Raw genomic sequence first — 27,697 nt, 5'->3', positions numbered from 1 at the left:
CAGGAAGGGGGGAGAACGGCTCTCTATATATTTTGCTTTCAGAATACTGTATATATCCTAGTTACAAGAAAGAAATCAGCAATAATGCCTATCCCACTCATAGTTCAGCTTTTTTTTTTTTTTTCTCTCTGTTTTCCATAAATTGTTCAAAATGGGACTGGTTTAGCTTCCCGATGAACAAAACATAGTAACAAGTCTGTAGGCGTCTAAATTTTAGAAAAGCCTGGAAAAACCCTTCAGAAAATACTGGTTTGGATTTGTAATCTCTTCTGGGGAGTGTCAGTGATACTACTACTTGCCCATGTATGTCCTTGTTCAGTACAATGTAGTTCATTAATTGGCAGCCCACTAACGCACCGGCTGCTCTTGTAGCCTGCTATTCATCACTCTGGTACTCATTTCCGAAGCTGTCATTTCCTGCAGCCTTCTGCAGGCAGCTCTTTGAGGCTCAGCTCCCCGGGGTCACTGCAGAAACACAGCTTGAATGGAGAAAAGCGATGGAGCGGTGTTGGAGGGAGAGCAGAGCCTTCAGTTTATCTTACATCAGTATTTGTGATAATGTACCATCTGGGCTACAGTCTTGCCAGATCTAGCTAATAAATAGTGCTGGACAGAAGTTGTATTTGGACGGCAGAGCTTCAAGGAACAGCCAGGATATGGAAATAGCAATTTGTGAGATGGTTATCTGGGCACTGCAGAGCAGCGGTGCTCTGCACACTGTGCTGGGCATCAGCAAACTGAGGTGGCTCCATTCCTTTAGCCAGGAGTATTATGGTTCAGAAGGACCCCATAAAAGCTGTTTGTAAGAGGCAGTGTTTTTAATCTGGTGAGTCAGCTGGGCTTCAGGCTGAGCTAATAACACTGTTTGGTTGCTTTATCCTCTGAATTTTGCTGGATATAGTATAGCCTTTGTTCCTTGATTTGAGCTCTTCTCCAGTGTTGCCCTGTTCTGTCCTGAGATAATCAAAGTCTGCCTTGGAGGTGACAAATTGCATCTTAACTGAAATATGGTATTCCTAGATGATTTTGACTCTATCACCTGTAGTGCTGTTTGGTACTCTGCTAGGATTATTCCTAGTCCATAGTCTTTCTTGATTCCATGTGGTTTTGAGGATTTCTCAGTAAGCAACTGACACCACGTTCACAGAATCACAGAATCATCTAGGTTGGAACAGACCTTGAAGATGATCTAGTCCAACCATTAACCTAACACCTGACAGTTCCCAGCTGCACCATGTCCCTAAGCACTATGTCGACCCTACTATTAAACACCTCCAGGGATGGGGACTCCACCACCTCCCTGGGCAGCCCATTCCAATGCCTACAGACTATAGAATATGAAATTAAAACAAAAGCAGCTTCTGTCAGTCTGTGCAGGAAGTAAAGATTGGCTGTTCTCTGCTGCCTGTGAAGGCCATTTCCTATCAGCTGGGGCTGGGGGTCTATAACTTTTTTAAACCACTAGGAAGTAATTTGTAATCTTTGGACAAGATTACTGTGAGGCCCATTTGAAGCTTATTCATGTTTTCCTAAAGAAAGCTTGGACACAAACTGTGTTTGGTTTAAGATTAAGTTCTGTGAATGTAAAGGAAATTACTTGTGAGCTTGACTGTGCACCCTGTTGTCCGACCACAGAAGACACAACCCTGTGACGGGTAATGACTAGTAGAGAGTCTGTGTTGGCTCCTGGGGCTCAGCTCCCCATGCCCCATGGGGTGGAAAGCCATCTGTTTGCATGCCTTTACTGTAATCAGTTGTTCGTGGCTCTGGAAAATCTGCTGCAGGAGCTGGCTGCACTGGTGTAGCCTTTCAGAAGGTAGTGGGTTACTTCTCTGCTGCTACAGGCTTGGTTCACCCACCTGATTTCTGTATATTCTGTACTCTGAGCTGGAGTCCTCCTCTGTCCATGCCCCAGCCAAACCCCTTTGTGGTTGGGAGCTCTTGTAAATTAATGTTTTACGTAAACATGGTGCATACAGTATCACTTTGGCAGCTTTATTAAAACCTCAGACCTATAGATTTCAACCTTTAAATGATGGGCTGCTGGAGAGGAGGTGGGGGGACAGGCTTTAAGGGCAGTGACAGATGGATTTATTGCTTAACTCTCCTACTTGATCTACATCTTCCTAACAGTAGAAACACTAAAGGAGGTATAGAACAGAAGTCCTTTTGGAAGTAGAAGATGAAAAGCTCTGGATTGTAATCAAACATGGAGGAAGGAAAGTGCCCCATTAAGTTACATGATCAGGGAAGCTGTACTGAAAGACATTAGCAGGAGTCAGTATCCTCACTGGTCAACTTTGGGACCTACTGAAGTAATCAAAACTTTAGGGGAAGGGAAGGAAGAAGAGAATATACTGTCCAGTACCACTTGTTGCCCACAGAGAATGCACAATTTCTTATACTAGCTGTTAAGTCTGTGTGCCCTCTAGCAATCTTACCTTCCCTTGTTACTAAAATCACAAAGACTTCATCTTTGAAGGATGCAAGTAAGTCTGTCGCTTTCCAAGAGGAAAAAAAGACTACAAGAAAAGGTGAGAATTGATATGTAGTGTGACCAGAACTTGACAGACAGCAAATCCTGTTTTCCAAGCAGATCAGATGAAAAAAGGAAAATCTGTGATCAGTAAACAGGTATTTTCTGTAATAACTGAATTAGTACCTGTGGGTTGGATGGCAGCACCATGTTGGCCAGTATACCAGTGCAAGGCAGGAGCCTCCTGAAAGCCACTGGGTTATGGGTCGACCTTGTTCTACTCCAATTACTGTACAGTACTAAGCATTCACAGGCTAGCAGCTGCAGCCAGGCTGCTTGTACAATACAGTATGCCCACCTAAAGATAGCTTTGTTTCTTGTCATGAATGATGATATATTTCCTCTGAGTAAAGAACTCACTCTCTTGGTTTCTTTTGTTCCTACACTGAACAAAGGCTGTGAGCTGCAAACATGTTGGGCTCTGTGGAATGCAGCTCACATTGCGCAGACATTTTCATTGTTAGGTGTTCTTGAAAACATGTAAAGAAGGAAGGGAAAGATTATTTTAAGCTACTTTTTAGAAGGTATTAGGATGTTTGAACCCTGGCAAATGCGGCCCCCCCCCAACTTCATGAGTGATGAATGGCCTGTATAGTACTGGCTAACTTCATTGCTTTGTGGATCCCCTAATTTCAGTGGTCTGGGGATGCTGGCAACATCTTGGGTATGTTGGCTGTGTGTGTTTTGGAGTTGGCCATGGGCAGATTTAGCAAGTGGTGCTTGCCTCTGCTTCTGTCTTGGGGAGCCCAGGGTACTTGACAGTTTAGGGGGAGCTAGTGACCTGGAGGATGATGGGACTTGATCTGGAGTTTACAGGCAATGTCCAAGACTTCTCCATAGCTGTTAATGTAATAGGTAGTGCATTTACTCCCTTGCTTTAAGGACAATTGTGTCATTTGTACTGGATTGTGTCTTTTGTACTGGATTATATGATGGCTTTGTGGATGTACGTGCCAGTTCTTGAAAACGTGTTTGGCAGATTCCTTCATTCCAGCTGTGTCAATACACAAATCTGAGGTCCTTTTTTGAAACAGGGAGGGGAAGCCCCTGGGTAACAATTGGGCCATAGCAAATAGCTGCAGATAGAGCACTTCAGAGTTTGTAACCACCAAGTTTGTATTATCAGAACACAAAGATAAACTGTGTTCTTTACTTAAACAACTTCCCCCCCCTCCACCTACCCCATACACATACATATATACACAAGAAGTCACAACTGTAATAAGGGATAAATATATAAGTATTTTGCAAAATGTGCACCTCTAGAAGGCTTGTCACCTACTAGCTTATAAGATTTGAACAAATACAGTAGTGTGGTATTTCTTAGTTGTCTTAATACTCTGAATATCCATCTTCTCTAGTAGTGATGTAACCCATAAAGTATTAGAGCTGAGTTGTATATTATCCAGTTTTCTCTTTTCCCATGAACTTTTCCCATGTTCGGAACACTTCTACTTTTTTCCAGAAGTATGAGGAAACATGGTTTCAATCCCAGTAGAAGGCTAGGGTAATATGTATTTGAATGCAGAGGTCAGGGTGTGAATTTCCACATATATACGTGTGTGTTTATGCATATAATGTGATATGAAACCAATCCAAGCAACCTAGATGTTTAAGCCAGAATCTGAGACGCACTTTGGGACTCTGTATCGAGCACTTATGTACACACCTAGTCAGCTGCTTTTGGTCCAGGAAAAACCTGTGTGGCAGCAATAACTAGGATATTTATTCATATGTAGTGGGCCCTCTGTGCCAGCCAGCTCTGCAACCATAGGAACTGCAGCAGCAAAGGGGTATGCTAAGAGCACAGCTGAGTAGTCTCCATCTACCAACACCACAAGATTAGTAGTAGAAGTGGAGGAAGAAGACAGACTTAGGATAGCAAATCCATAATAATGTAGACTTGAAACAACTAGTTACCTTTAATAGCCAGTTATTCCTGGAAAGAACTCAGTTTTCTCCCTCATATGTACAGCACCCAACCTCCGGGATTCAGTTCTATTCTCCTTTAATTCAGTTAACTCCTAAAGCAGTGCAAGGAATGCAATTCCCTGTGCTGCTGCTGAGTCCTAAGCATTTGCAGTTACTATCAAATATTGGTGGAGAACAGCAAACTGTGGTCTCAGCTCTTGGCCTTTTGTTCCAACTTTTAGCTCCATAAGGTAAAGTGCTGTTCTGTTAATAGCCAAAAAATTATATCAGAGTCCAGTCTTCCAGAAGGCCCCACCTTCTGCTCCCAATCTTCTCCCTCACTTTAGGAAGCCCTCCTCTCAGTGCTGTTTCCATCACCAAATTAAGCAAAAACTGCTGCAGCCTGTACTCTGCTGAGAACACAACTCAGCTTTCAGACTGTCCCTAAGGAGGGAAAGCAGAGTGTTTCTGGGGTTGCTCTGTGTGTGCTTTGGGATTGTCAGGATTCCTAAGTGGTGCTCTTAAGTCAGGTTACTATTATGTTTTTGTAGGGGCTCCTGTGAATTTTAGTTAAATGCTGGAGCAAGGTACAGGAGCGTGCAGCCTCTCTTCCTTCCTTGTTCCATGTATTCTCTCTTCACTAAATAACAAAACTATGACTCCAGTTTAAATATTGAGGGTAGCTTGCTGGGCAGAATGTAGCCTGTGGCTGTGTGACTGCTGTTGAACAGCAGTTAGGTGTGTGGTTGCTAATGTATGTCCTGTTGGATGTTGTGGCATATCTGGTACCAGGAGCAAAATGTTTGCTTGTTACACTTCAAATTATTTTCTTCAAGAAGAGAAGCTCAGGTTAATTTAAAAAAAAGAAAAAAAAGTTTCTGTGTTTGTGGTTGTTCATTCAGCTTTAATGCTATGGTAGAAAATCCATTTGATAACCCATATAGAAACTCCAATTTCCCATACTGTGCAACCAGGAAAGGAGCAAAGGTGTGATCCTTTTTTCCTCTTTTCTCTCACGTGAGAAAGGCAACAGCTCTGCCCCATCACAGTGCTGTGGGCTCTTAGGGTATTTCACCAGCAAATTTTAAAACCTCTTGGAGTTAAGCAGTAACGTGGGGTGGTGAGCTTTATTCCCGAATTCCTGAAGTAATACTCAGTGCCTAGAGTGCAACCATGGTAGTTGCAAGCAAGATAACAACCTTCATTCTTGACTGTAAGAGCAGTCAGGAACAGACATTTTGGGTTGCTGCAACACTTTGCAAAATGAGGCTCCCATGGGAAGTGAGGTTCCTTGTGTGAACTACGCTCCTAGCATGCAGCTCTAGGACATGAACTGGCTGGAAGAATCATGACATGCGGTTGCACTGGAATCCTAATGTGTGGTCCAGTCTGCTTTGGGTATGGCACATAAAGGGCTGTGAACCTGTGCTTGTGGATCTTAATTGTGTTCAAGTAGGACGTCTGCCACAGGCACATCTTTATTCCTTGAGTGTGTCTTTGAGTTCCACTTCCATCTTTAAAACGAGACAAACATTGTTTCGTGGTTGAGTGGCTGCAGTGAAGTCTGCAGTGCACACAGGCTGGGAAACATTATGTGTTTAAAGATGAAAGCTGCCTTTAATATTTCACCAACTTTAATAATTCATCCTGAGATGACAGCCTTAGTCTGCTGTGCAGTGACTCACACGCAGACTTCTGTACCCCTAACTATCATCACCTCCATGCTAGGAAGACCTCTTGCGTTTATCTCTGTATTTAAAAAGGTGCCTCTTCTGTGAATTGTAAGGACAAAATGCTCAGAAATCAAACACTGGACTTTATGTGGATTCAGTGCTTTCAACCCAGTGCCTTTGCCAAGTGTGTGAAACTGAAGGAACCTTTCACAGAAAGCAGAGCCAGCATGTGCAGTGATAGTGTATGGACACTGTAGTGAATTTTTAGGAAGTGGGTGTGAGAATATGCTTACTGCAGAAAATAAATCCTTCTCGCAAAATGCTACTTCTGGTGCCTTTATATTTCTGCTTCTGCATGTTTTTTGGAGGTCTGTCCAAGGCAATTATGACTGATTTCCCTATGTGTATCAAATACACATGTACTGTGTGGGAAGAGCTTCACCTGCACAGCTAATACTCTTACCTTAGCTGTTTTTTAATGAAGCAGATAGCATCTCTGAAGGAAAGTAATCAGCTGTTGGCATGAAAAGGTCTGCGTGCCAGGTCTGGAATTGACCTGATTGCACCTAGTACTGCTTTGTAGGACAATTTAAGTTCTTGGATCAAAAAAAAAACAAACCAAACCTTCAAGAGATAGTTACAAGGCAGAAGGATTTAAAAACCTGAAGCCCGAAGAGCTTGTCAGATGTACCAAACTACTGCTTGAGTGGGATTTTTCCAAGACTCTTGAGAGGCGGAGTGTTATTTAAGTATTTGTTTAGAAGAATGTGTAATCCACTCATGCAGGAGAGATTCCCATTCCCTTTTACAGTGTTGCTATTCTTCTTGTTTACTTTAGTTAAGCTCATAAATTGACAGTCAAAGTCTATAGAGAAATTAATGGCTGAGAGGAGAATTCAAAACTGAAGTTCAGCAAGGCCCTGCAACTTTTTTTCTGTAAAAGTGATTCATAGCATCTTACAGTTTGGCAGACTTCAACAGGAATAGCTAATTTTCCTGTTGGTGTGGAGAAAGAGACAATATTGAATCATGGATGAGTGAGGATGCATGTAAATATAAGCAAAGCTTGCATAAAAGATAGTCCTTTAACTATGTTCTAGTAGTTTCCTATGGTGTGGGTTGTGAATAACAATTTTTTTTTTTTAAGCCTTTTGGGGAGAGGACTGTAAAAGCAAGAACATGATTTTTAGAATCAGAGTATTTGTCACTTATTCACTCTTCAGCGTGACCAATCTATTTGGCGGTCATCTTGCCATGTGTATGTATGTACGCGTGGCAAGTAGAACCTTTAATCTCTCAGGCTGAAAATGCCTGAGAGTTATCAGAGCCTAGATGGACTCTGATTGTAGAGACATCTTGGTTGTTACAGCTAGGGATGCTGACAGATGCCAACCAAAGGGTCAACATAAGTGGGGAGAAAATTGCACTCCTACCCTAAAAATTAATATTCTTGGAGTAGTATTAAGGCACGATTTGGAGTAATGCAGCAAAGCTTGAGGTGATTTTAGTCTGAGCTCAGTGGCTACAAGTCCCTGTGTGCCTTCTGTGGGGCTCAAACTCCCTTTGAATCCTCGTCAGGAATGAGAGCTGATGAGTTGATGTGTAGACATCCATGCCACATCAGCTTTAGAGTTGTGTTTTGATGACTGAGAGATAGGGGCATCTGTAAGGGTTAACTCAGGCTGTAAAGAACTGCCTAATTTCTACAGATGGTGTGAGTGCAAGAGCTAACCTCAGACTGGCTTGGCAGTGCACAGAGATAACTTTATATAATTCCCTGCAGATGTTGCTGCAGAATGGTTTTAATAATGAATTGTGAAGTCAAGCTCAACTCCAGCATAGAGGGAGAACTCAAAATAAATGCAATGTTTTTTTCTGTGTTTCAAAAGTAAGTTTTCTAACAACGTTTCTGTGATGCTCTGGGTTGGGAAAGACGGTAGGGGAGGGAACAAGAGATAGTTTGCGCCATTATAGCCCCAACTTTCTGCGAACAAAGGCAAATCTGCTAATTTTCTCTGCAAACCATGAATCCCCATGAACCTGGGGTTGTGGGGGAAGGGGCGGTGGGACTAAATGGCAGCTGCCTTAATGCTTCTGATTAGGGAATGGTGCAGAGCAAGTACTTTATCATCAGCTGGGCAGAGTTCTGCAGTTTGTGGCTGTCATGCATGGACTGCATTGTGGAACTTGTCTGTGCTTCAGCCATTTTCTGCTATGAGTTGTCAATTCTTGCACTATGCTGTAATTTCCTTTCTGTAAGGTTATGGCTTAAATGTACCATCATAATTCAGATTTTTGCCTCATAAGGAGTGACCTGCCTCTGTAATGTCTGCTCAGCCACTCTAAGACCTTGCATGTTTTGTTTGTGAGCATCCATTTTTGACTTTGCTGCTGGGGGGTGCTGCTGGAACTTTCTCAGGCTTCTCAGTTGTTCAGGCTGTTTAAGTAAAACATACTTTTTTTCTGTGGATGTGCTATTCCAGTGACCTAAAACCTTTCTTTTGTCTTTCTGAGAAGCAAGCTTGAAATGGGAGAATTTCAGAGCAGGGGCAAGTTTTCTCTGAACGTAGAAAGGTGCTGCTGACTTCTCAGTCGCATACAGTTTATAAAGTCTTTAGAATGAAATTATAACTTTTGTGAGCTCTATGGCAATTAGGAGCTTTAATTTTAGTAATGGCTTGAAGAATCAAAGCAGTTTAAAACCTCACTTAGGCTGTTACATGCTCTGTCTCCATGTTGCAATGGATTTGATTGAGTTTTACTTGACTTTAACCTGCCTCAAATGTGACTTGACCTCCAAGTGGTATGTGGGAGCCTGCTTGTAAGATCAGTGGAGTTGTGAGGTTCCCCCTCCTGTCCCGAGGCCTTAGTTGTGAATTTTCCTATTGCCATTCGGCAAGGCCCAGTGATGCTCAGGCATGGAGGTGAGAGGAAGCCATGTTTAGATGGATGGAGGCTCAGCTACCCTATGGCCCCAAACATAAGACCTTAAACTCTGCTCCGAGGCCACGATGCAGCTCAGTGAGCCAAACCAGAAGAGCTGTATTGTGAAATGGGCTAGCACGGGTCTGCGTCAAGGCTGTGCAATCCAGCCCTCCAAAGACAGTTTTACCATGGTTTGAATTTGGCCCAAGCACACGTTTTTAAGTGTAGGCAAGTCCTTTTTGTGCAATTGTGTTTAATTTCTTTCTGAGGAAGAGTTTACATAAACTATTTCAGTCTAATTGGTATCAGCTGAAAGCCAGCTTCTGACATTTTGTGCCTCATTATAAGTGTATGTTAAACTGTGTTTGCTACCCATGTTGATACGTTACTAGTAAAATAAGAAACAACCATAAAGATGTGTTTTTGAAACGGTCTGGCAGATCCTGCGTGTTCAGTGCTGTGGGCTTCGTGGCAGGAGAATCCACCTCCTGCTGAGGGGGAATAACTAAATTTAAAATTTCCAACCATGAGCCTCGTGAAGCAAAGTTTCCAAACCTCTGCTGGGCCAGCAAAAGGAAAGCCATGTCTGAGTTTTGAGAGTAAATAAATAGAGCTACCTAGCAGCTGTGTGGTGGCAAGCGAAGGGTTTGTTGCTTGGGGCACATTATCTCCCAGCCTCATGCAGGAAAAACGAATGTTTCTAACTACTGTCCTCTGGTAAAATCTTCTGTGACAGGATTTGGAACTAACTTGGGTGACTTTTTAGCATGAACACTTGAGCATTGTTTTAGCTGGTTTCTGGTTGGTTTTTGTTGTTTTTTTGGTCTTCTTTAAAGAAAGTTGCATGTTGCATGGCGGCAGAGTCCAGCGAAGCCTCCCTTCCCCTTGCCGGCCCCAGACTTGCAGCCTCCCGGCTGTGGGAGGACCGCATGGCCATCGCACAACTCAGGGCTTTGCCCACCATAAATTAACTAGTTTTTTTGCCCTGTCTGTTTGCAGACTAGGCTGGCTCATCCCTGCCTCTGCTTATCACAGGCAGACTTGGGATTCTCTGGGAAATTCACTGGGTTTATGATAGCCATTAAAGTCTGTAAACTGTTTTGAGGTGCTTGTGCAGAAATAGGTATTTTCTCAGCTGCCTTTGGGGAGGCTGAAAAACTGGTGTTGAACAATAGTTTGCATTGTCCTGACAAAGCAACTTGCATTATTTCAGGAGACTGGGAGATTGTAGAAAATAACAGAAATGGTTTACCTGCTTGGCGCTCTGTTGTCCTGTATCTTAACCCTGACCTTACCTGAATGAACAGAATCTAGTTGTGCTTGTATCTGAGAGCAGCAAGTTCTTGGGTGAGTGAATCTACATCAAAACCAGTAGAGGATTCAATAAATCAGTGTAGCCAAGCAAGAAAAGGGACAAAGATAATCATATTTGAGATGTATTTAACCTAAAAATGGCTCAGCTATAATTTTATTCATCTATCCGTGGATGTGACTTAAAGCTTATATCCGTAGAGTTGATGAATACTTAACATTTTTATAGATAGTGGCAGAAACTTGGATGTTCGTGTGGGAAGGCAAATAACTGGCACTTATGCCCTGAAGACACATTTCAGTTAGCTTTTCTTTTTATTTCTCTTCCGTGCAGTACTTTCCAGCTTCCCAGGACATTGAATTTGGGTCATGTTTGTTAAATACTGGCTGAGGTGGCAAGCGCTCTAGAAGCATTTATTTTGCATCCTGTTCTGAAATCTGTGTCCTTCTACTAAAGTCTTTTCTGTTTCCATGTTTTTACTTCTGTGATACCTCATATTAGGATTTGAGCAACGTTTGTGCATACCCATACGTTCACATATTTACATAAAAAGTGTTTTGATACTGTAGATGTACATGTTGCAAGATTTGCTTTGAGAAACTGACTTGGAGAACTCAAATCAGACTTGCAATGGATAGGCTTCGGGTTTCTTAAAATAAAGTGATGATTGCTCCATTGCAACCTTTTTTATATCATGCCTGCACACTTGTTTACCACTATGAGAATATCTTTTAGAAATGGTCCAAGAGGACTAAACCTCCACTCCTAGGAGACTGCAGCATAATTCAAACCTGCACCAAAGCTTCTCACTCTGAGATGCCTTCTCAGTAGCATCTTGCTGTTCTTGTTCCTCTTAATGTTGACTGAGCAACTTCTTTTGCTTCTTTTTGTAGGTTGGTGGTTTGTGAGCACAGCAGAGGAGCAGGGCTGGGTCCCTGCTACATACCTGGAATCCCAAAATGGAACCAGAGATGACTCTGACATCAACACATCCAAACTTGGGGAAGGTATGGAAAGCTTTTTGTTATCAAGGGGAAACTGGTAAAATCACTTGCTTTATGCTTTCCCCCTCCTAGGAAAACATTGAAAATTCTTGCTGCCACTTGTGGCTGTTAATCTAGTGCAGCAAACTTTTCCCCCATCTTGTATCAGTAAATAAATTGTTGCAGAAGAAATTGGAGTGAAGGGCCATGCCTGGAATCCCTTTGTGACCATCTTGGGCTATCAGTGTGAAGAAAGGTTCAAAAGCTGAAATGATCACAGAATCACAAATTCTAGGTTGGAAGAGACCTTGAAGATCATCCACTTCAACCATTAACCTAACATTGATAGTTCCCAACCACACCACATCCCTAAGCGCTATGTTGACCCTAATATTCTACTAATTTCAATACCCTTAAAAAGCATACAAACAACTTATGCAAGTCCAAGCAGTATGTTTTGGGAGAGGTACTAGACTCTCATGTTCATGGAAGGAGAGAATTTGTATGGCTTGTTTGCAGAAATTATACAAGTGAGGGCTTTTAATTGGAAGAAGATGCTTGTTAGAGCCATAGGCCATTAAGAGGAATGAGATTTAACTTTAATGGTTGCTTCTCATTACAAATATTTTTTTTCAATTAATCCTTGAAACTAGTTTTCACTGCTGTTTGCTGTGGTCTATGATTGTGTGGAAAGGTATTTTTATTTGGTGTGGTCTCATTCTTTTAAAACTGAAATGCCATTTGTCATGTATATGTATTTAGCTGCTCTGTTTTTTGGCTAGAGGTGCTTAATTCAGGTTCCAGAAATGGAATAGTACAACCTCACATGTTCCTCTGTTCCATTATGAAAGACTAACCACATCTTAATGGACTTCTCATGTAGCAACTGTGTACAAAGGACACTATTATGACTCTAATGAATCTCTTGCTAGATTTCTAGGTGCTCTTGATGTGATACTTATGTAAAACGTATGTGGAAACTCAGCTGACCTTTCCTTAGCACATGCAGGAGGCTTAGAGATGTGTTGAGGTGACCATTTGCCCATTAAGATAGCACACAAGCAAAACATAACTTTGTGCTGGGCCCCAAGGGTGACATCTGTGGCTTATTGAAATCTTTGGCTTTGTAACTCGTTTTTCCCTGCTCAAAGCTACCCATATCCTGGGTCACTTAGGGTTTAGAGACAGACTGGCTGTAGGCTGGTAGGCCAGGAACCAGTCTGGCATGATGCAACATCTTAGCAGATGCAAAAGCACTTAGTAAAGTTTCCCTGTCAGTAAAGAATAAAAGCTTACCACTCTTTTCTGAAAGAGGATGCCTTGTTTGTTGGTCTGTAGCTTTCTCCCTTTTCCTGACTTGTATATGGTGCATGCTTGACAGCCTTATTGCTTAAACTGCTTTCATTTCAAGCTCTCTCCGCCTTTCATGTTGCCCTCTGTAGTGTATTCTGGACAGGGCTGTTGCCACACAGCAGTCTTTCCTGAGTAATGGAAAATCCATCAAATGTTCCTTATCTTTTTTTTGTCTCAGTCCCCTTTAATCTATTACACTGCTCTCCTCAGCTGTGGTCAGCAGTCGTGCTCCCTGCCTTACTCCACATCCAGATACGCTGAAACCTGAGACTCTTCTTCCCTTTCTGTTCAGTTCCATCTCAGTGACAAATCTAATTGCATTACCTCCGTAACTGCTTTGATGTGCCCCAGCTTTTGCTTGGCTTTCAGTAACTTTGTTTTATGTTATTAATCCCATAAACTGAGACTTTTGTTCTTTGTTTGCCCCCCTCCAGTTCTTTACTTGGGCTATTCTTTTCCTAATAGTTATTCCATAAGAGAGGAAAGAACAACTCAGATTCTCTCTCTTAAAGAAAAGTGTGTAAAAGTGAATATACCTACACAGAAAACTTGCCAACTCTCTCTCAGTAGGCAGGAGAAAGGAGCTCCAAAATAACTGAGGAAGGCACTTTAAGTGGATGAAGTGCCCTCGGCCCTCAGTTTAGAATTCATACAAGTTTCAGAGTGACTCCTGGAGATGTTGACTTCCTGCAGCTGTACAGTCTATGCTCTGCCTACCTTGAAGAGGTAGAACCACTAATGGAGGGAGCTTTCTGTATCAGCCTCTTGGCCCTCTCCATTTGCAGCAGGCCTGGAACAAGTCCACAAGCCAGGCAGGCCCAGGGGTTGCTCAGCCGTGGCAGGCCCTTGTAAAGATAAGGAGGAGCTGAATGCAACTGTAATAACAATGCTGTCTCTACATAGCAGTAATATTTCCATGTGTCTCTGTTTAAATAGTCTGTTCCCTGAGAAAGACAAAAGTGTTTCTTCCCTGCATCTGAGTCTGCACAACATCTTTTGTCAGGGTGAGGGTAGACAAGTTGACTGCTACCTGGGCCTGTGTTTAGACCAACACCAACTTACAAGGCTTGGAAAACATTCAGAAAGCAATCTAAAGAAACATTCACAGCCACAGGAGCTGTTAAAGTAAACATCTTTAAATGGTCTCTGGAAAGGTTTAGACACTTGTTGATAAATAACCTTTCTGGTGAATAACTGTGGCATGACCAACCAAGTCCAAGTCTGGGATCAGATGGCAAAATCCAGTGTTGTTGAGGAGAAGAAAATCTGACTTGTACAAAAGCATCATTGTGATACAGAAGGTCTATCACTGGGCATAGTCATACGTTGTGAGGAGGATGCAGTGTGGTGAATCTGCATCACCCACTATGTTCAGGGGGTGCTCCTGGATGGCTAAGCCCTCCAAACTCCCGGGGCAAGCAGGGAGCTGTGGGTGACTGCTCTGTATTGACATCTGAAGCAAATTTCTATCCCTCCACACCTCTCCTTCCTACAAGCCTGTAAGTTCAACATCTTTCGTTTCTCCCCTTCTTCTATAAAAACCTTCTAATGCAGGTTTACTGTGAATTTAGCTTTTCTCTGTTACAATCTGTATGTGTAGTGAGGTGTTCTGTGTTGCCTCTTGTGTAGTGTGTGTGTGTGTGTGTAACTGTCAGTCTAATATCCTGTTGATTTTGAGAAAGCTACCAAGTTAAATCTATTGTTAATAAAGACACTACCAGTAAGGAGTGAAAACAGCTCATCTTCTGTGCCACCATGGTCTTCCAGGAGGACTACTGATTTCCATTAGCCAAAACCGCAGCGATCTATAAACTTGAAATCCAGCTCCTCTGAAAATTTTTGGTTCTTCTCTGGCCTGCATGAGATCAAAGGTGAGGTACAGAGTACCACAAACTAGACATATGGCGCCTGTTCAACACCACTCACCACACCTCCACTTAGGGTGACTAAGGAAGGTTTAGGCCTTAAAGCAAAGGAGAAATCGACATGAGTGAGCTGGGTGCTGAAGTCTGGTCTAAGCCCCTGAGCATATAAAGGGCAAAAGGCACTTTTGGGGGAAGTTTATTAATTATTTTTTTTATACTTGCTCTACTAATCATTCCCCAATCAAATAATTTTGCTATGCCTAGTGGTCTACAGAACATAGTTCTAGAAGACAGTGGTGTCTGCTGTCATAAGGGCGTATTCCCCAAATGAGTGTGCATAAGCAGAATTGAGTGATTATTAATAATATGATATCAAAGTTTAGGAATAGCTTCCTGGCACCACTAGCAAAATGGTTGTGTTTGCACCCTAGTAATAGCTGAAGTGTAATGTTTTGCACTCCTTTGTGGCAGCACCAGGCACCCTTGCAGTAGTTCCCAAACTAGTGTGGAAGCCCTTGAATGGAAAAAGGGAAGTATTTGTATTTCTATGACAGTCCAATGGTTCCTGTGTTTTTCACACCTTTACAAGCAGAAGAAGGAAGTGAGTACAATTCACACAATCCAGAAAACAAGTGTGTCCTCTGTGCACAGCTGCTCTCACAATGCCATTTCCGTAGGTGTCTTGTCTTTGTTTATATTTTAGCATAAATTATTGGTTCATTGTGTGACTAATTCTCAGTTCTGGCTTGTTAGCTTCTTGAGCCTGCTCAGTAGTTGTAAGGTCAGGTTTTTCCTCATATTTTGTAATAATATGGATCATGAGAATTAGCTGTGGCAGTAATTGTGAGTCACAGAGGTGCAAGCAAGGAGACATCAGACACTCTTCACTGTTCCTGAGTGCTGCTGTTAGAAGTAAACTCACGTAAGAGAAGCTGCTTTTTTTTTCCTGGATTTTTTTTATAGTGTGATAACTTGTTTAGAGAAGGTTGGACCCCTGTTGGGTTTGATGTTGTATGCAATGGACTGAAGTCTCCGAAGATCATGTAGCCTAACTAGGAGATGCATCAGGAATGATGTGGATGTGTTCTGCCACTGCAGTCTCCTTGGACAAGTTGTCTTCTGTTGTGCATCTTGTTTTGGGATGTGTGTATGTTTTGGGTTTTTTAAGGAAAGCCAATAGAAAGGGTGCCAATTTTTGACAGTTCGAGATGGTTCATGTTGCTCAGGCTCAAGAAACTAACTTGTTCCACTGTAATATATAAACTAAACCAAAATGTCTGCATCCCAGCTAACCCATTCCTGCTAACAAGACCAGTGCTTGTAAATGCCATGTTTTGTTTGTATTCCTCACCCTCCCATCATTTTTTTCCCTTTTTTTGTTTTTGTTTTTTTGTTTCCATCCATGTTCCAAACTAGTTTCTAAACGACGCAAGGCTCACCTGAGACGCCTGGACCGGCGATGGACGCTAGGCGGGATAGTCAACAGGCAGCAGAGTCGAGGTGAATTAATAGCTTCCTATGGCACCAGCCTCTAAGGGTGCACCAAAAGCCATGCTGCAGCTTCAGCTCTTGTGCACCGGGGTCTGCATCTTTGGCACTCTGGCAGAGAGAAGCTGAAGCTCCAGAGTTCAGATGTGGGTTTCGTACATGACAGCTTGAGGGTGTCTTGGAGCTAGGGTTCGGCCGCCCAAGAGCTGGAGGCTAATAACCAAGCATAACTCTGCAGTCTGACTCCTCGTGCTGCTTGGGGAAGTTCACATCTGTTGTGTTTTAACTGTGGGCATAGTTGTACTCAGTCTTTCCTACCTCAGTAAGGACAAGTGATACTTTCAGGGCTATTAAAATGAGAAGAATGCCAAAAAGCCATGATCAGAGATGTGCGTACTGGAAAAGTGCTTGGTGTGGAAAGATGAGAATCATTCCAGTTTCAGTCCCCTCTCTTTCTTGTGATCAGTGCTTGCTACTGCAGACTTTTTCAGAACTTTGGGGACTTTTGGTGTCAGTCCTGGATGTTTAAAATACCACCAGTAGCAGCATTAAAAATTTTTTTTGCTTTGCTGGTTTCACAGGGAGCATGGCAGGTTGGGGGAGGGGGGCGGGGTGGAGCACCTTGCATTGTGAAGCCATGTTCGTGTAAAATCTGAGGAATATTCCAAAGCAAGCATTTCTCCAGTGCATGTGAATCATCTTTCCCAGAGTAAAGGTACCCCTTTCTATCCCCTTCTTACGAGATTGTCCAGATGTGGTGTTCATTGCACTTCAGAAAGGTATGAGGTGGAAGGAAGCACCATTGCACATCTGTGTAACTTTCAGACAATCTTACTGAGGGGATGGAACCAAATGTAAGCACAATAGAGGCTTCCCAGTTGAGAAAAACATGCCTTTTCATACTAAGGAGAGAAGGTACTTTTAAAGTAGCAAATTTATCTTCTCCTGGATTTGGTGGTGGTTCTATGTGCACATACAACTTTTAAGTGACCTTTTATCTTTGCTTCAAACTGTTATTGAGGAAACCAAAATAACAAGAGGGGGTGTTCTTCCTATTGTAGCTTGACCCTGCAGCAACTGGAACTACCCTCAGAAGACAAAGTCTTGCTCTCAGCCACCAAATACTGCCTGAAGGCATCAAAAAACCCCCCATAAGCACACATGCTGGCTTGTGAGAATGATTTCGTGCCATTTCTGTAACCCAAGAGTTTGGGACCTACTTATTTTGCATTGTCAAACTCTGCCAGATACTTCCTGGCAATTTAACTAGGATAATTTCTGGGAATCAGTTTTCTAAACAATTTGTTTAGTAGTTTAAACAAATATATCCTTTCATATTCATACAGTATTGCAAGCAAAGCTCCATAAAATACTGAGACTGCATGATCAGTCCCTTAGCATAGTTGACTCAGGGACCTAAGATGCATTCCCAGGTTTTCACTCTTGTGCCCACCATCTGTGTGCATTTCCAGACCTGACCTCTGACCAGTGCCACAGTGTCTTCCCTGTCAGTCTTCCCCACCACAGGCTCCCCTAGTCATTCCTGCCCTTTTCTTTCTCCACAACAGTTTCTTCCCTATTAGGCCCAAGCAATGCTGGGGTTTTGAGTGTGTTGGAGAATATGTTCTTTATCTCAAACTAAATCTCAGCACTTGAACTTGGCACAAACGGCAGCATCTCAAGGTTTGGAGCACCCTCCATGGCTGAGCTGTTTCTATAAGCTCTCTCCAATGCATTTCAGCCGGAGCTAGCCAGGCTGGCTAAAAATAAGCTGTTTAATGTCATCTGAAATGGTAGTTTAGGGAGCTCTTCCAAGAGCAGGCTCATTGGAAGTAAAGAGAGTGATGTGAACACTTGGGGACAGGTTGGAGACAGTGGCTTCATCATCTGGCATAGCTGTAGCCTGTACAGACATCTATGCCTTCCAAATTTCAGTTGTTGAAAGTGTGAGTCTCTCTGGGTGTTCATCCTGCTGTTCTATAACAGATCACAGTTTATGTGAGGTCAGAAGAGATTCTTTCTCCCTTCTTTCCCTCCCATCCCAGCCCAAAAGACTTCTAACAAGGCCAAATTTGGGTGGGTTTGCTCTGAAATGACAGAATGCATGAAGTGTACACGTGCACGCCCCTGCCAGTCTTCAAGTCCCCACTCCAAAGCACATAAGAACTAAAACTTCTCAAACAGGAGGTTGCCAGAATTGTTCAACACAGGCAAAACAGCTTCCCCTCCCCCAGTTGGCCTCTTTCTTGGAAATAAATTCAATTAAACATTTTGGCTGAAATTCTCCCACCCAGAGATACTCTGCTTGAGATAGTCCCTGCTATTGGAAGAGTTAGCTCTGAAAGTTCACTGGAGTTTAAAAGAAAGCTTGAAAGGATGCTTCCCTTTATGTTTGGGTATCACTAATAAGCATTTTTACCAACTAGGTCTATGATAAAATCACTTAAAAGCCAGAACTGAAGCAATTAATTGTTGCTTCCAAAGGCCAGGATTTTCTAAGTGACTTGGATTTTAAAAACACTGGGAAAGCCTGAATGCAGAAGGGAAGGGTGTTTGCTTCCCTGTTACAGACTGCCTAATGGAGAATTGTTAGAGGTGACATATAGTTTATTTATTTCCACCCTTTCCAAAGCCATTTGAAAGAAGCTAAGCATCCCTAAACTTGAGATATTTGGGAGCAATGTTACCAGGTCTGTGAATCAGAAACATGAAAGACAAGTTATTGAATATCATACTCCTTTTTTAAAGCTGAAAAAAAAATCTGCAGAGAGAACAGCTGTAGTCTGTTTTTACAAAGAGAAACAGATGACATTTGTTGCTGAACTTTTCTCTTTAAAATGGTCTGTGGCGTGCCCAGATCTAAGAGATTACATTGGTTTATGTTTCTTATGTAGCTGTAGAGCTTGTTTTTTTTTAAATGTTAAATGTTTTTAGATGTGGTACGTTTTCTAAACTTTTGTATATACATTGCAAAACTCTGATAATACAAATATGGATTGTGAGGAGAAGCCTAAATATTTGTAGCTTTCCTCAGTCCTGACACTTGTTAGACCTGTAAGATGCAGAGTCCATGTTCTCTTGTATTGGGTAAAATGCTAATTCTACGCTTGCATTTATTTGGAACTTCCCCTGGAAGAGGATTTAAGTTTGTTTACAGGCTAATTTCATGAGAAGTCATTTGTGCTATTACAGTTTGATTGTGAAAAGTTGGGGTTTACATGCCTGTTTTAGATGCCAGATATCTGACATGAGTTATTGCTGCTTTGGTTTTGTGCCCAACACTTTCAACTGGAGCTGTTACAATGGAGGAAAGTGCTTTAAAATTATTCATATCAACAATATAGTGACATATGGGCTGGTTTTCTGCCAGATTAGCCTATTATTTAACACAAGAAATAACCTATTCAATGAAAGAGTTAAAGTTAGAACTTGGAAACTATAGGTCTTCCTATGCTTGCCTGACAGGGAAAGAGGGAGCTTGATGGGGAGAGATGGATGTGGAGTAGAGGGAAGGCAGCAGTGTAACCCAGTGGTCTTGATATTTGAACCCAATCTTAAATTGGTCTTGATACTTGAACCCCATCTCTTAGCCTGGGTGGGTTGTTCTGCAGCCAGTTTTTTGGCTGTGGAAATAGCCCTTGATCAGTAGTGGTAATCCAGCCTGGCTGGTGTGCTCATGCACTCTTATCCTTTCCTGCTACCCACCAGAGCTGCTCTGCCCTCTTTGTCAGCCCCTTCATTACCCACAGGACTTCTCCCTTTGTTTTCACTCTTTTCCCCTGCTTGTCCTTGATGCTCATGAAATGTTTGTCACTCAAGAGCGAAGTTGCTTTGCTGTGCTAAATCAAACCAGCACAGAGCAGCTTCAGACTTAGTTTGTAATTTTTTTTATTATTTTTTTTTTATCCCTCCTCTATGCTCCAAGGAAAGTAGTAAATGTTTATTGCCCCTTGCTGGTTGAAGGAAGAGCATGTGCAGTACAGAACTGTTTAGAAGAAATGTCATTGTTCTTTTCTATCTGTTGGCATGAGGTTTTCTGTTATTTAAAAAAAAAAAGGGGGGGGAGGGTGACAAAGGCTAAAGAGTTCCTGTCTGCAGATGAACACATTTGATAACTGTGAACAGTTATTTTCTCTGCTGAATATTTAGACAAGTAAAACAAAGTCAATGTTGAATTAATGCATTGCTTTCTGGAACGGGGAGAGTTTTTCCAGAAGCAGGTCTGACAAAGGGGGGGTGGAGCGGAGGAGTGGGGGAGGGCAAGCGCAGATTGCTGACTGAGAGGAAAGTATTTTGAAAGAAAATTCTTCTGTGGTTTGGAAGATGTAGGGTTGGGGCTGTTGCATTTTGCTGGGAAATCGTTAATTGGCTAATTTCTAGCCCAGTGCCCCCCTATCTCCGCTCTACCGACATATCAAACAAGGATGGGGTCACAGAAAGTTGGGGGCATGTACAAACACCAGCTCAGCAAAGGAAATTACTCCCTTACTTGGTTGGCTCCTGAAGTGCTGCAGATAACTTCCACGCTTATTTATGGAGGCAGAAAAGAACAAACGTATATAGGTGAAGGAGAGGTATGTGAAACAAGGCGCTCAGAACTTGGAAGCAGAAATGTACAAGCGCTGGCCATTTGCCTGGGAGAGATGAGACTGATTATGCAGGGCTGGAAACGTGCATGGTATTTTAGCTGCTTAAAGACAAGGTTCCTGTCCCAAATAGTTTACAGCCTAAACAAAGAGAAGGAGATCTGTGCCTCAAAGGAGCCAGGGCAAGTGGCAATTTGGCATGCATCTTATTTCGACCAAAGGGTTTTTCACAGTGGAAAGTGATATTTATTTGGTATTTTTAAAAGCTTTTAGAGAAGGACTAAAACTAAGCTTGTTTGGCAAGGCAGGAAGTCAGGGTAGGTAAGGCTTATTTTAGGAAGGATTTTGAGAGTTTCAGGTTATTTGATACCACAGAAGAGGGAGCTGCTCAGGTTGATGAGGCATCATTAGAAAGGCATAGGGCTAAGTGGGAAAAGATGAAAGGATTTGGAGGAGCAGGAGATCCAAAGGGAGCAGAACATGTGAGAGTGTATAGTAGAATATTAAAGCAAGGCACAGCACACAGGCTTGAAAATTCAACTGAATTGGGTGTACACTTGGTAGAAGTCTGGCTGAAGTACCAGAGTGCTGCTGTGCCAAGAGTCTTCGGCAAGAGCAGTGTGCTGAAGGGCTGGGAAGGGAGCAAAGGAGGCAGGAGGTGGCTGTAGTGTCTGCAAAAGAGGCTGAAGGGCCAGATCAGGTCTGTACCAGTGAGGAGCAGCAGTGATAAGGGATTTTGAAGATGTTGGAGAAAGGAACCGTTACCTTGGTGATAGACTAGGAGGAATCTGAAATAACCAGTGCCAAGGGAATCGGGAAGATTGAATAAGGAAGATTTGGAAAGCGCTGCTTGAAGCTCTACGTTACAACTCTAGTAGTAAAACCGTAGGTCTGCTTTCCTTGACCTGACAGTAAGTATAAATCCAGACAGCCAGAGGAGGGACCAAGTTGCCTTCTCAAGACACCTCATAATTTTAATGTGTGGTATGTGTGTGCACGAACACACGTGTGAAATCTGAAATTCTGGTTTGACAGATGGGACTGGAGGAGCCTCACAGGCTGTCAAGTTCAGTGTCTTGCTCTGTCAGACATTAGGTACATTTTTTTCAGGAATGGATGGAGCTTCATCTTAGCTGTTCTGAGTTTTTTTTTCCTGTGGGAGAGGTATCCTAATGGGTCACATGATATGGAAAACTCCATGCCCAATGCCCTCAAAAAATCTTTAAGATTCCCCTTTTGCTAATAGACAGAAATACAGCAGATGAAACAGAAGAAAACCTATTTGGGTATATGCTGTTTAAAGTGAGTGTGATGAAAAGGACATGTCTGCTGTCTCTTTAATTACAAGCTGCAATCCTACACAAAAGGGAAAAACGCAAAGCACTGTTGTGATGGTCTGCCATTATCCAAAAATAAATGTCATTGACATTAAGCCCTTCTAAAATTTAACAAGTTAAATGTAGTGTCCCTAGTTTTTCAGCAGCCAGTATATTCTACCATAGCCATTGAACGGGCTGAGTGAGACAGAAGTATTTCAGTCCCAACTACGCTATCACTGCAAAGGTGACAGTTTACTACTTGATGAGCATTGCCAAGGTGCTACAGGTCATCTTGCTCTGCTGTAAATCATATGATGGTGTAAGAGCTGTATTATAAATCCTGTTTATGCAAAAGTTGTGCTTTTAAGCGCTATCTTAAAATGGGTGGGAGATGTGTGGGCACTCTTAAACTACCCTTGTCTGGTTTTAGAACAAGTTTCCTATGGGTTGCCTTGACTCTGCTTCCAGCAGTCTCAGAAATAGGCGCCTCTCCTCAAAATTAAGTGAAGCTGCATTGAAACTGGCCTGGCTTAGTGTAGGGAAGTGTTTTACACAGTTTGTGGTGCCACCACTAAAAGAAGCAGTCTCGCCTTACCCAGCATCTTCCCATCTCCCTTACGCTTGTGCAGATCTGCAGTAAACCAAACCAGACTTAGCATCATACTAACTTTTCCTTGGCTCAACTGGTTCAGGTCCACCTCATGGAAGAATCATGAATTGTGCAAGGAGAGGTGACGAGTGTGAGGCAGGATGAAGGAAGGAAAAGGGAATGGTCTCAGGTACTGCAGCACTAGGCATGCATTCAAAAACTGGTTTTAAACAGCTTTTTAGTTTTAAAACTATTGCTATTTCTGTATAGAAAAGGCTTCAGCTTGGCAGAACATTTATGTTGCTAGTTTGGGGTTTATTTTTTTCCCCTCTTTTAACAGCCATGGCAGGGCATTAGATGCATGTTGCTTGTGAAGGAGTGACCCATAACTCTCAAATACCACTGGCTTCTTTCTACCTTGTCTGTTGAAAATAACACGGTTCTGTACATCTATACAAACCACATACTGTACATAACTGCAATGTAGGGCATTGTACAGCTCAGATGCTTTGTTCTGTATATATGCACACCTCCCAGCTGGACTGCAGCAACCTGTACTACAGTTGCTGGGAGGAAATCTCACTTGCTATAAAAAGCACTCTCTGTAGTATTGTGGGCCATTACAAGGACATGGGATTTGTCTTCTGCTGTCCACACTCTCCCAGTGATCCACCAGGATCTGCCTCTACATTTTGGCCCAAGCCTCTACTGTCTTTCTTCAGGAAGCTTTAGGTAGAAACAGAGTAAAAGAGAAAGAGAAGCCTGCCTTTCTTTGGGGAGGAGAAGAGGAAAGAGGAGAAAGATTGATAGGGAAGTGAGGGTTTGGAATAACTAGTGGACTGAGCACTGGGCTGCCAGCGTGTCTGGGAGGGCTGGACAGAGCACAGCTACAAGTGGGTGGTATGAGTTGGGTAGTCCAAACAGTGCAGAAATTCGTGTTGTGCATGTTTTAAATACTGTTTGTGTCTGGGGAGGAGGGGCAGTGACACATACTAATCCTTTCCTTCCAAGCTAAGTGGGTTGCAGTTGGGTAATGCATGATGCGACAGACTTGTATCATAGCTCTTTGCCAAACAGGCATTGATTGCTTCTTTATGTGTGCCTTCTTCAAATCTACTAGTGCAGCTGAATTTCCAATAGAGATACCTCAGTTCAGCTGGGGAAAGTATCTTTAACTTGCAAGTTAGTGGTAAAGAAATATAAGTAAAGTTGGCTAATGGAGCTATTAACAGATCTCTGGGTGTCACATGCTAAGAACAGAGGTGCCTTTATGCCATTTTCATCTTGAATGGGAGCAGGACTCTTATCTCATTATTTCCAAAGTGCAGCCTTTAGCTGATGTATGTGCTTTGCAGCATGTAGTAAAGTTTATTCAGCCCACTTGACCTCAATGGTGTAGCTGATGTAATGGAAGCTGCAGCTGGGGAATACAAATTATACTTTTGTTTGCTTTTTTTTTTTTTTCTTCTGGTAATTGTTAAGTCAAAACTTAATCAAAATGAAACACTTTTGTATTCTCTGTAGATGTGGGAATACAACTATGATGGTAGATCTGGGATGGTTCACTGACTTGTGTTTCGTGCCATTACCTGTCATAGTATCTGAGTGAAACCAGCATGATTTGTCAGTAATTTGGAGCAGTGTCTTTCTACTGGTTGATGCTCTGCTGGTTCTCTCATGAAACCATTTTTCTGTGTTAAGTCTTTCCAGTAACTTTATGTATCAGTCATGAAGTGGCAAATATCTTCTCCTAAAGACTTTTGAATAGAAATCTGATATGTCGAATGCTACATCAATCCTCTTAAGTGATACATCTACTGAAAGCTCCACTGCTCCCTTCAGCAAATCTTGCTTCATACAAAATATCCACTGGTTAGAGTCTTGGAGATACAAAATGGAGTTACACTTTGGTTGCAAGGGGGCCCATATCTCCAGAATACTGTTTAAGTTGCAAACCTCATGTATGTTTGTGGTAGCCCCTGCACCACTGAAAGAAACCAAACGTGGCTATAGTTTTTGCTGTGAAAGCACTTTGCAAGGGAAAATTGTAATGGTGGCTTCCTGTTTGTGATCTGTAGGCTTAAAAATACTACTGCTAAACAAAAACATTGTAGGACCCTCTTTTCTAAGTGGATTGTTAACACTTTTGATTGTCTTGCTTCAATGGGAAAATTTTTTCTCTCCCCTTCCTACTTTCATGCAGTCTTTTTTTTTTTTTTTTTTCCCCTTCCTTCGTGTAGGGAGGTGTCACCTGAAGGGCTTTCCTCTCAAAGAGCAGTACTCATGAGCTGAAAGCCACAGGACTGAAGGTGTAAATAATGGAGGTGTTCATGGGCAGAGTAAGACAGTGGCAGTTCAGAAGAACTTTATCCATGCATCCCAGTATCATGGTACTTGGATGGGGCTCCATCCTTCTTAGCAACTCAGTGTTCCAGTTTCTAGAGTGGGCCAGTGTCTCTGGTCATTCAGAGCCACTGGTGGGAGATATCAAATCTGCCATGTCCAAGGCAGCAAGGTGAGAGCAGCAACAGGCAAAGCTCAGGAAGGAGGCTGTAGCTCTCCCAGCTGGGGATGTGGCTTACCCATACAGCTGGCAGCAGCTTTTTCAATATGCCACTTCAACAGCATGGTCAGTCCTTCCTGGCCTGTCTAAGCCAGAGAGAGAGTTGCTGGAGGATATCTCTGCTCTTCTGCCTTACCTTGAAACTAACTGGAAGGGAAGTCCAGGGGTTAGTGGCTGTGATGAAGGCAGGTGGTAATGAACAGGTAGAGCAGTGATGTGTGTGTGCCCACATGCTGCAGCTGGGCTGCAGGCTCAGAAGTTGTGTTTGCAGAAGTTGCTGGCTATTGTAGCTTGTGTGGATCTGTTTTCCTCTTCCCTAGCAAGCGACTCATCCATATGTGGAATTGAGAGAATGGATTTGTGTGGGGCAGGAAGGGATCTAATGTTTAGAAGGTGATTGAATCCTAGTTTGCAAAGGACCCTTACCCCAAGCTTTGATTTCCCTTGAACCATCAGGCTCAAATGCTGTTAGGGTTGATGGGTGACCACTGTCACAGTTCCTTGCATTGTAGAAGTCCTACTGGAACAAGAGTTTGGAAAGCTGTGTTGAAATCTAGGAGTGAGCACCTCACTCAGCCTCCTACCCTGTCCTCTGCAGAAGAGTGGAGGTTGCATCCCTGAAGAGTGAGACCACTCTGCCCCTCGAGAGGAGCTGAATAACTGGCTTTGGCTGCAGCAGGGACTGCTGTTTATGTGGAGGAAGAAATAGAGAAACTTCTGTTGTAGCTGTAGTGGCAATGGTGAACTCTAATAGCCTGAGGTATAAAGCAGCTTTGGTATGGGAGAGAGACAAATCAGGGCCTTCTTCCAACACTCAGCAAACACATGTCTTAGCTGTTTATTACTGTCCTAGAAACATCCCTAGAAGTGTCCGAAGCAATGTGTATTTGGACAGTGCAGCCCTTCACACCTGAACCTTGCCTTGGCCCTTTTCTCTCAGGGACAAGATCTAGCTGCCCAGGGATCCTCTGCAGTTCACTTTAGTGTTTGGGGCTTTGCATGCAGTGGAGACTGGGTGCATAACTCCTTCAGCAGCAGTCACTTGAAATAGAGGAAAAATGAGTCCACCGTTACTGCACAGAAAAGAAACCCAGCTAGGAAAACTGCCCCGTGACTTCAAAGGCCGATTCCAGTTGTCAGGCCCCATCTTGTATTTCTGTGGGGAAGATGTCCTGTCCTAATGGTGTGAATTACAAGCTAGCTGGAATTCCTTATCAGTGATAAAGACAGTTAAAGCAGCCCTCTTAGGGGAGAGCAGGAGAGAGTATTTTCCTCATGGAGGCAAAGGTTTTGACAGGTTTTACCTCACCAGAATTAGAAGGATCCAAATGTGACCTGTCAAGGGCAGTTGACTTCAGAGATGTAGCTTTGCTGGATTTTCTGCCATCAGATGCTCTGCCAACATTTTTTCCCCTTTCTGACTTATTATTTCTTACTCTGTCTCAGTAAGGATTTTTTCTTTTCTTTAAAGTTTCCATGCTTTGCCCAGCAACAAAATGCAGTTGAGCCACAAAAACAAACAGATGGTTGGGTCTGCTTCACTCTCCCTCCAAATGAGTGTTTGCCTCAAGCTGCTGCAACCTTTTCATAGCTCCTTTGTTCTGCAGTGATCAGGATCTCTGGATTCACTTAATTTCCTGCCTGTTCCTGTGCACTGACAACCCTCTATTTGTTCCTGGCTGTGCCTTGTTGTGACTGCCAGTAGAAAGTGCTAGGAAGGACTGTTGGGGTGTGCTTTATTGCTTGCCTTCCCTGCCTTTGATCTAGCTACAGAAACTCATGCTGTTACATGCGCTGTAGCTTGGGTTCGGGAAAGGGGTTCGGTAACACTTTCCATGTCTGCCACTGCAGAGCAAAGCTGGTAGTTCACATTTTCAATGCCAGTTGTAATTTTTTAAGCTCATGGAGGAAGAGGTTGACTTTGAGCATGATGGAAATGCGGCAGTGAATGACTTCTGATGGGTGGAGGAAGATGTTGAGGAAGTGTCTGCTCTGCTCTGCTCATTGGCTTGCTCTCTGTGTCTGCTCACCTCTGCCAGCCTGGGAAGGGGATAGATTCTGGAAATAAATAGGGATGATAAGTTTTTGGCTCAACCACCATACTTGAGGTCTAGCCTGTGCTTTTGAACTGTGTATCTTAGTTCTGGCCCTCTTTACCACTGTCACACGTGCATTTCTCTGGATTGAGGTCTAGCAAAAGTATGTTTGCGAAGCACAACCCACAAATGCAAGATGCTGTATGGTCTCCTGTCAAGTGCAACCCCCTTATATTCTTTTGTCACTTTTAAAATATAGTTTCCAGCTCATTTTTGTAGACCTATGCTGTTCAAGAAATGCAAGGAGAGCAGCATGATGGGCCAGCCCTTCTGAGTTGGGGAGGATCAGTCCCTCTCAGGATGCAGGGCTCCAGTTTCAGTAACACAATGCTTTGTGCAGCCATGTGCATATTCAAAAGAGCCAACTGGCTGGAGCTCCTGTGGTGACGCTTGGCTGATTTGGCAGCTGGGTTGATTCTGTCAAGTTACAGTATGGGAGTTAAGTCCAGCTTCAAATCCTCTCCCTTACCCGCTTGAGGAACTTCGGGTGGGGGGGGG

At 42.9% G+C, this 27,697-nt stretch overlaps 1 protein-coding gene across 5 annotated transcripts in view; it reads left to right on the top strand.

Annotated features, from left to right (window-relative positions):
- The window catches only part of SH3PXD2A (SH3 and PX domains 2A), a 248,485-nt gene that overhangs the window by 200,531 nt on the left and 20,257 nt on the right, over window positions 1-27,697 (top strand). For 4 of the 5 annotated variants that reach the window (XM_026851595.1, XM_026851596.1, XM_026851598.1 and 1 more), the window contains 2 exons: window positions 11,251-11,364; window positions 15,975-16,058. In XM_026851595.1, coding sequence (XP_026707396.1) covers window positions 11,251-11,364; window positions 15,975-16,058 — 198 coding nt within the window. The remainder of the gene's footprint in view (window positions 1-11,250; window positions 11,365-15,974; window positions 16,059-27,697) is intronic. The other variant, XM_026851597.1, reaches the window with a different exon arrangement.

The sequence above is a fragment of the Athene cunicularia genome (genome assembly GCF_003259725.1).
Source record: "Athene cunicularia isolate RWA chromosome 6 unlocalized genomic scaffold, athCun1 chr6_part1, whole genome shotgun sequence".
Lineage (NCBI taxonomy): Eukaryota > Metazoa > Chordata > Aves > Strigiformes > Strigidae > Athene > Athene cunicularia.
This window is presented reverse-complemented; position numbering and strand designations above follow the sequence as displayed.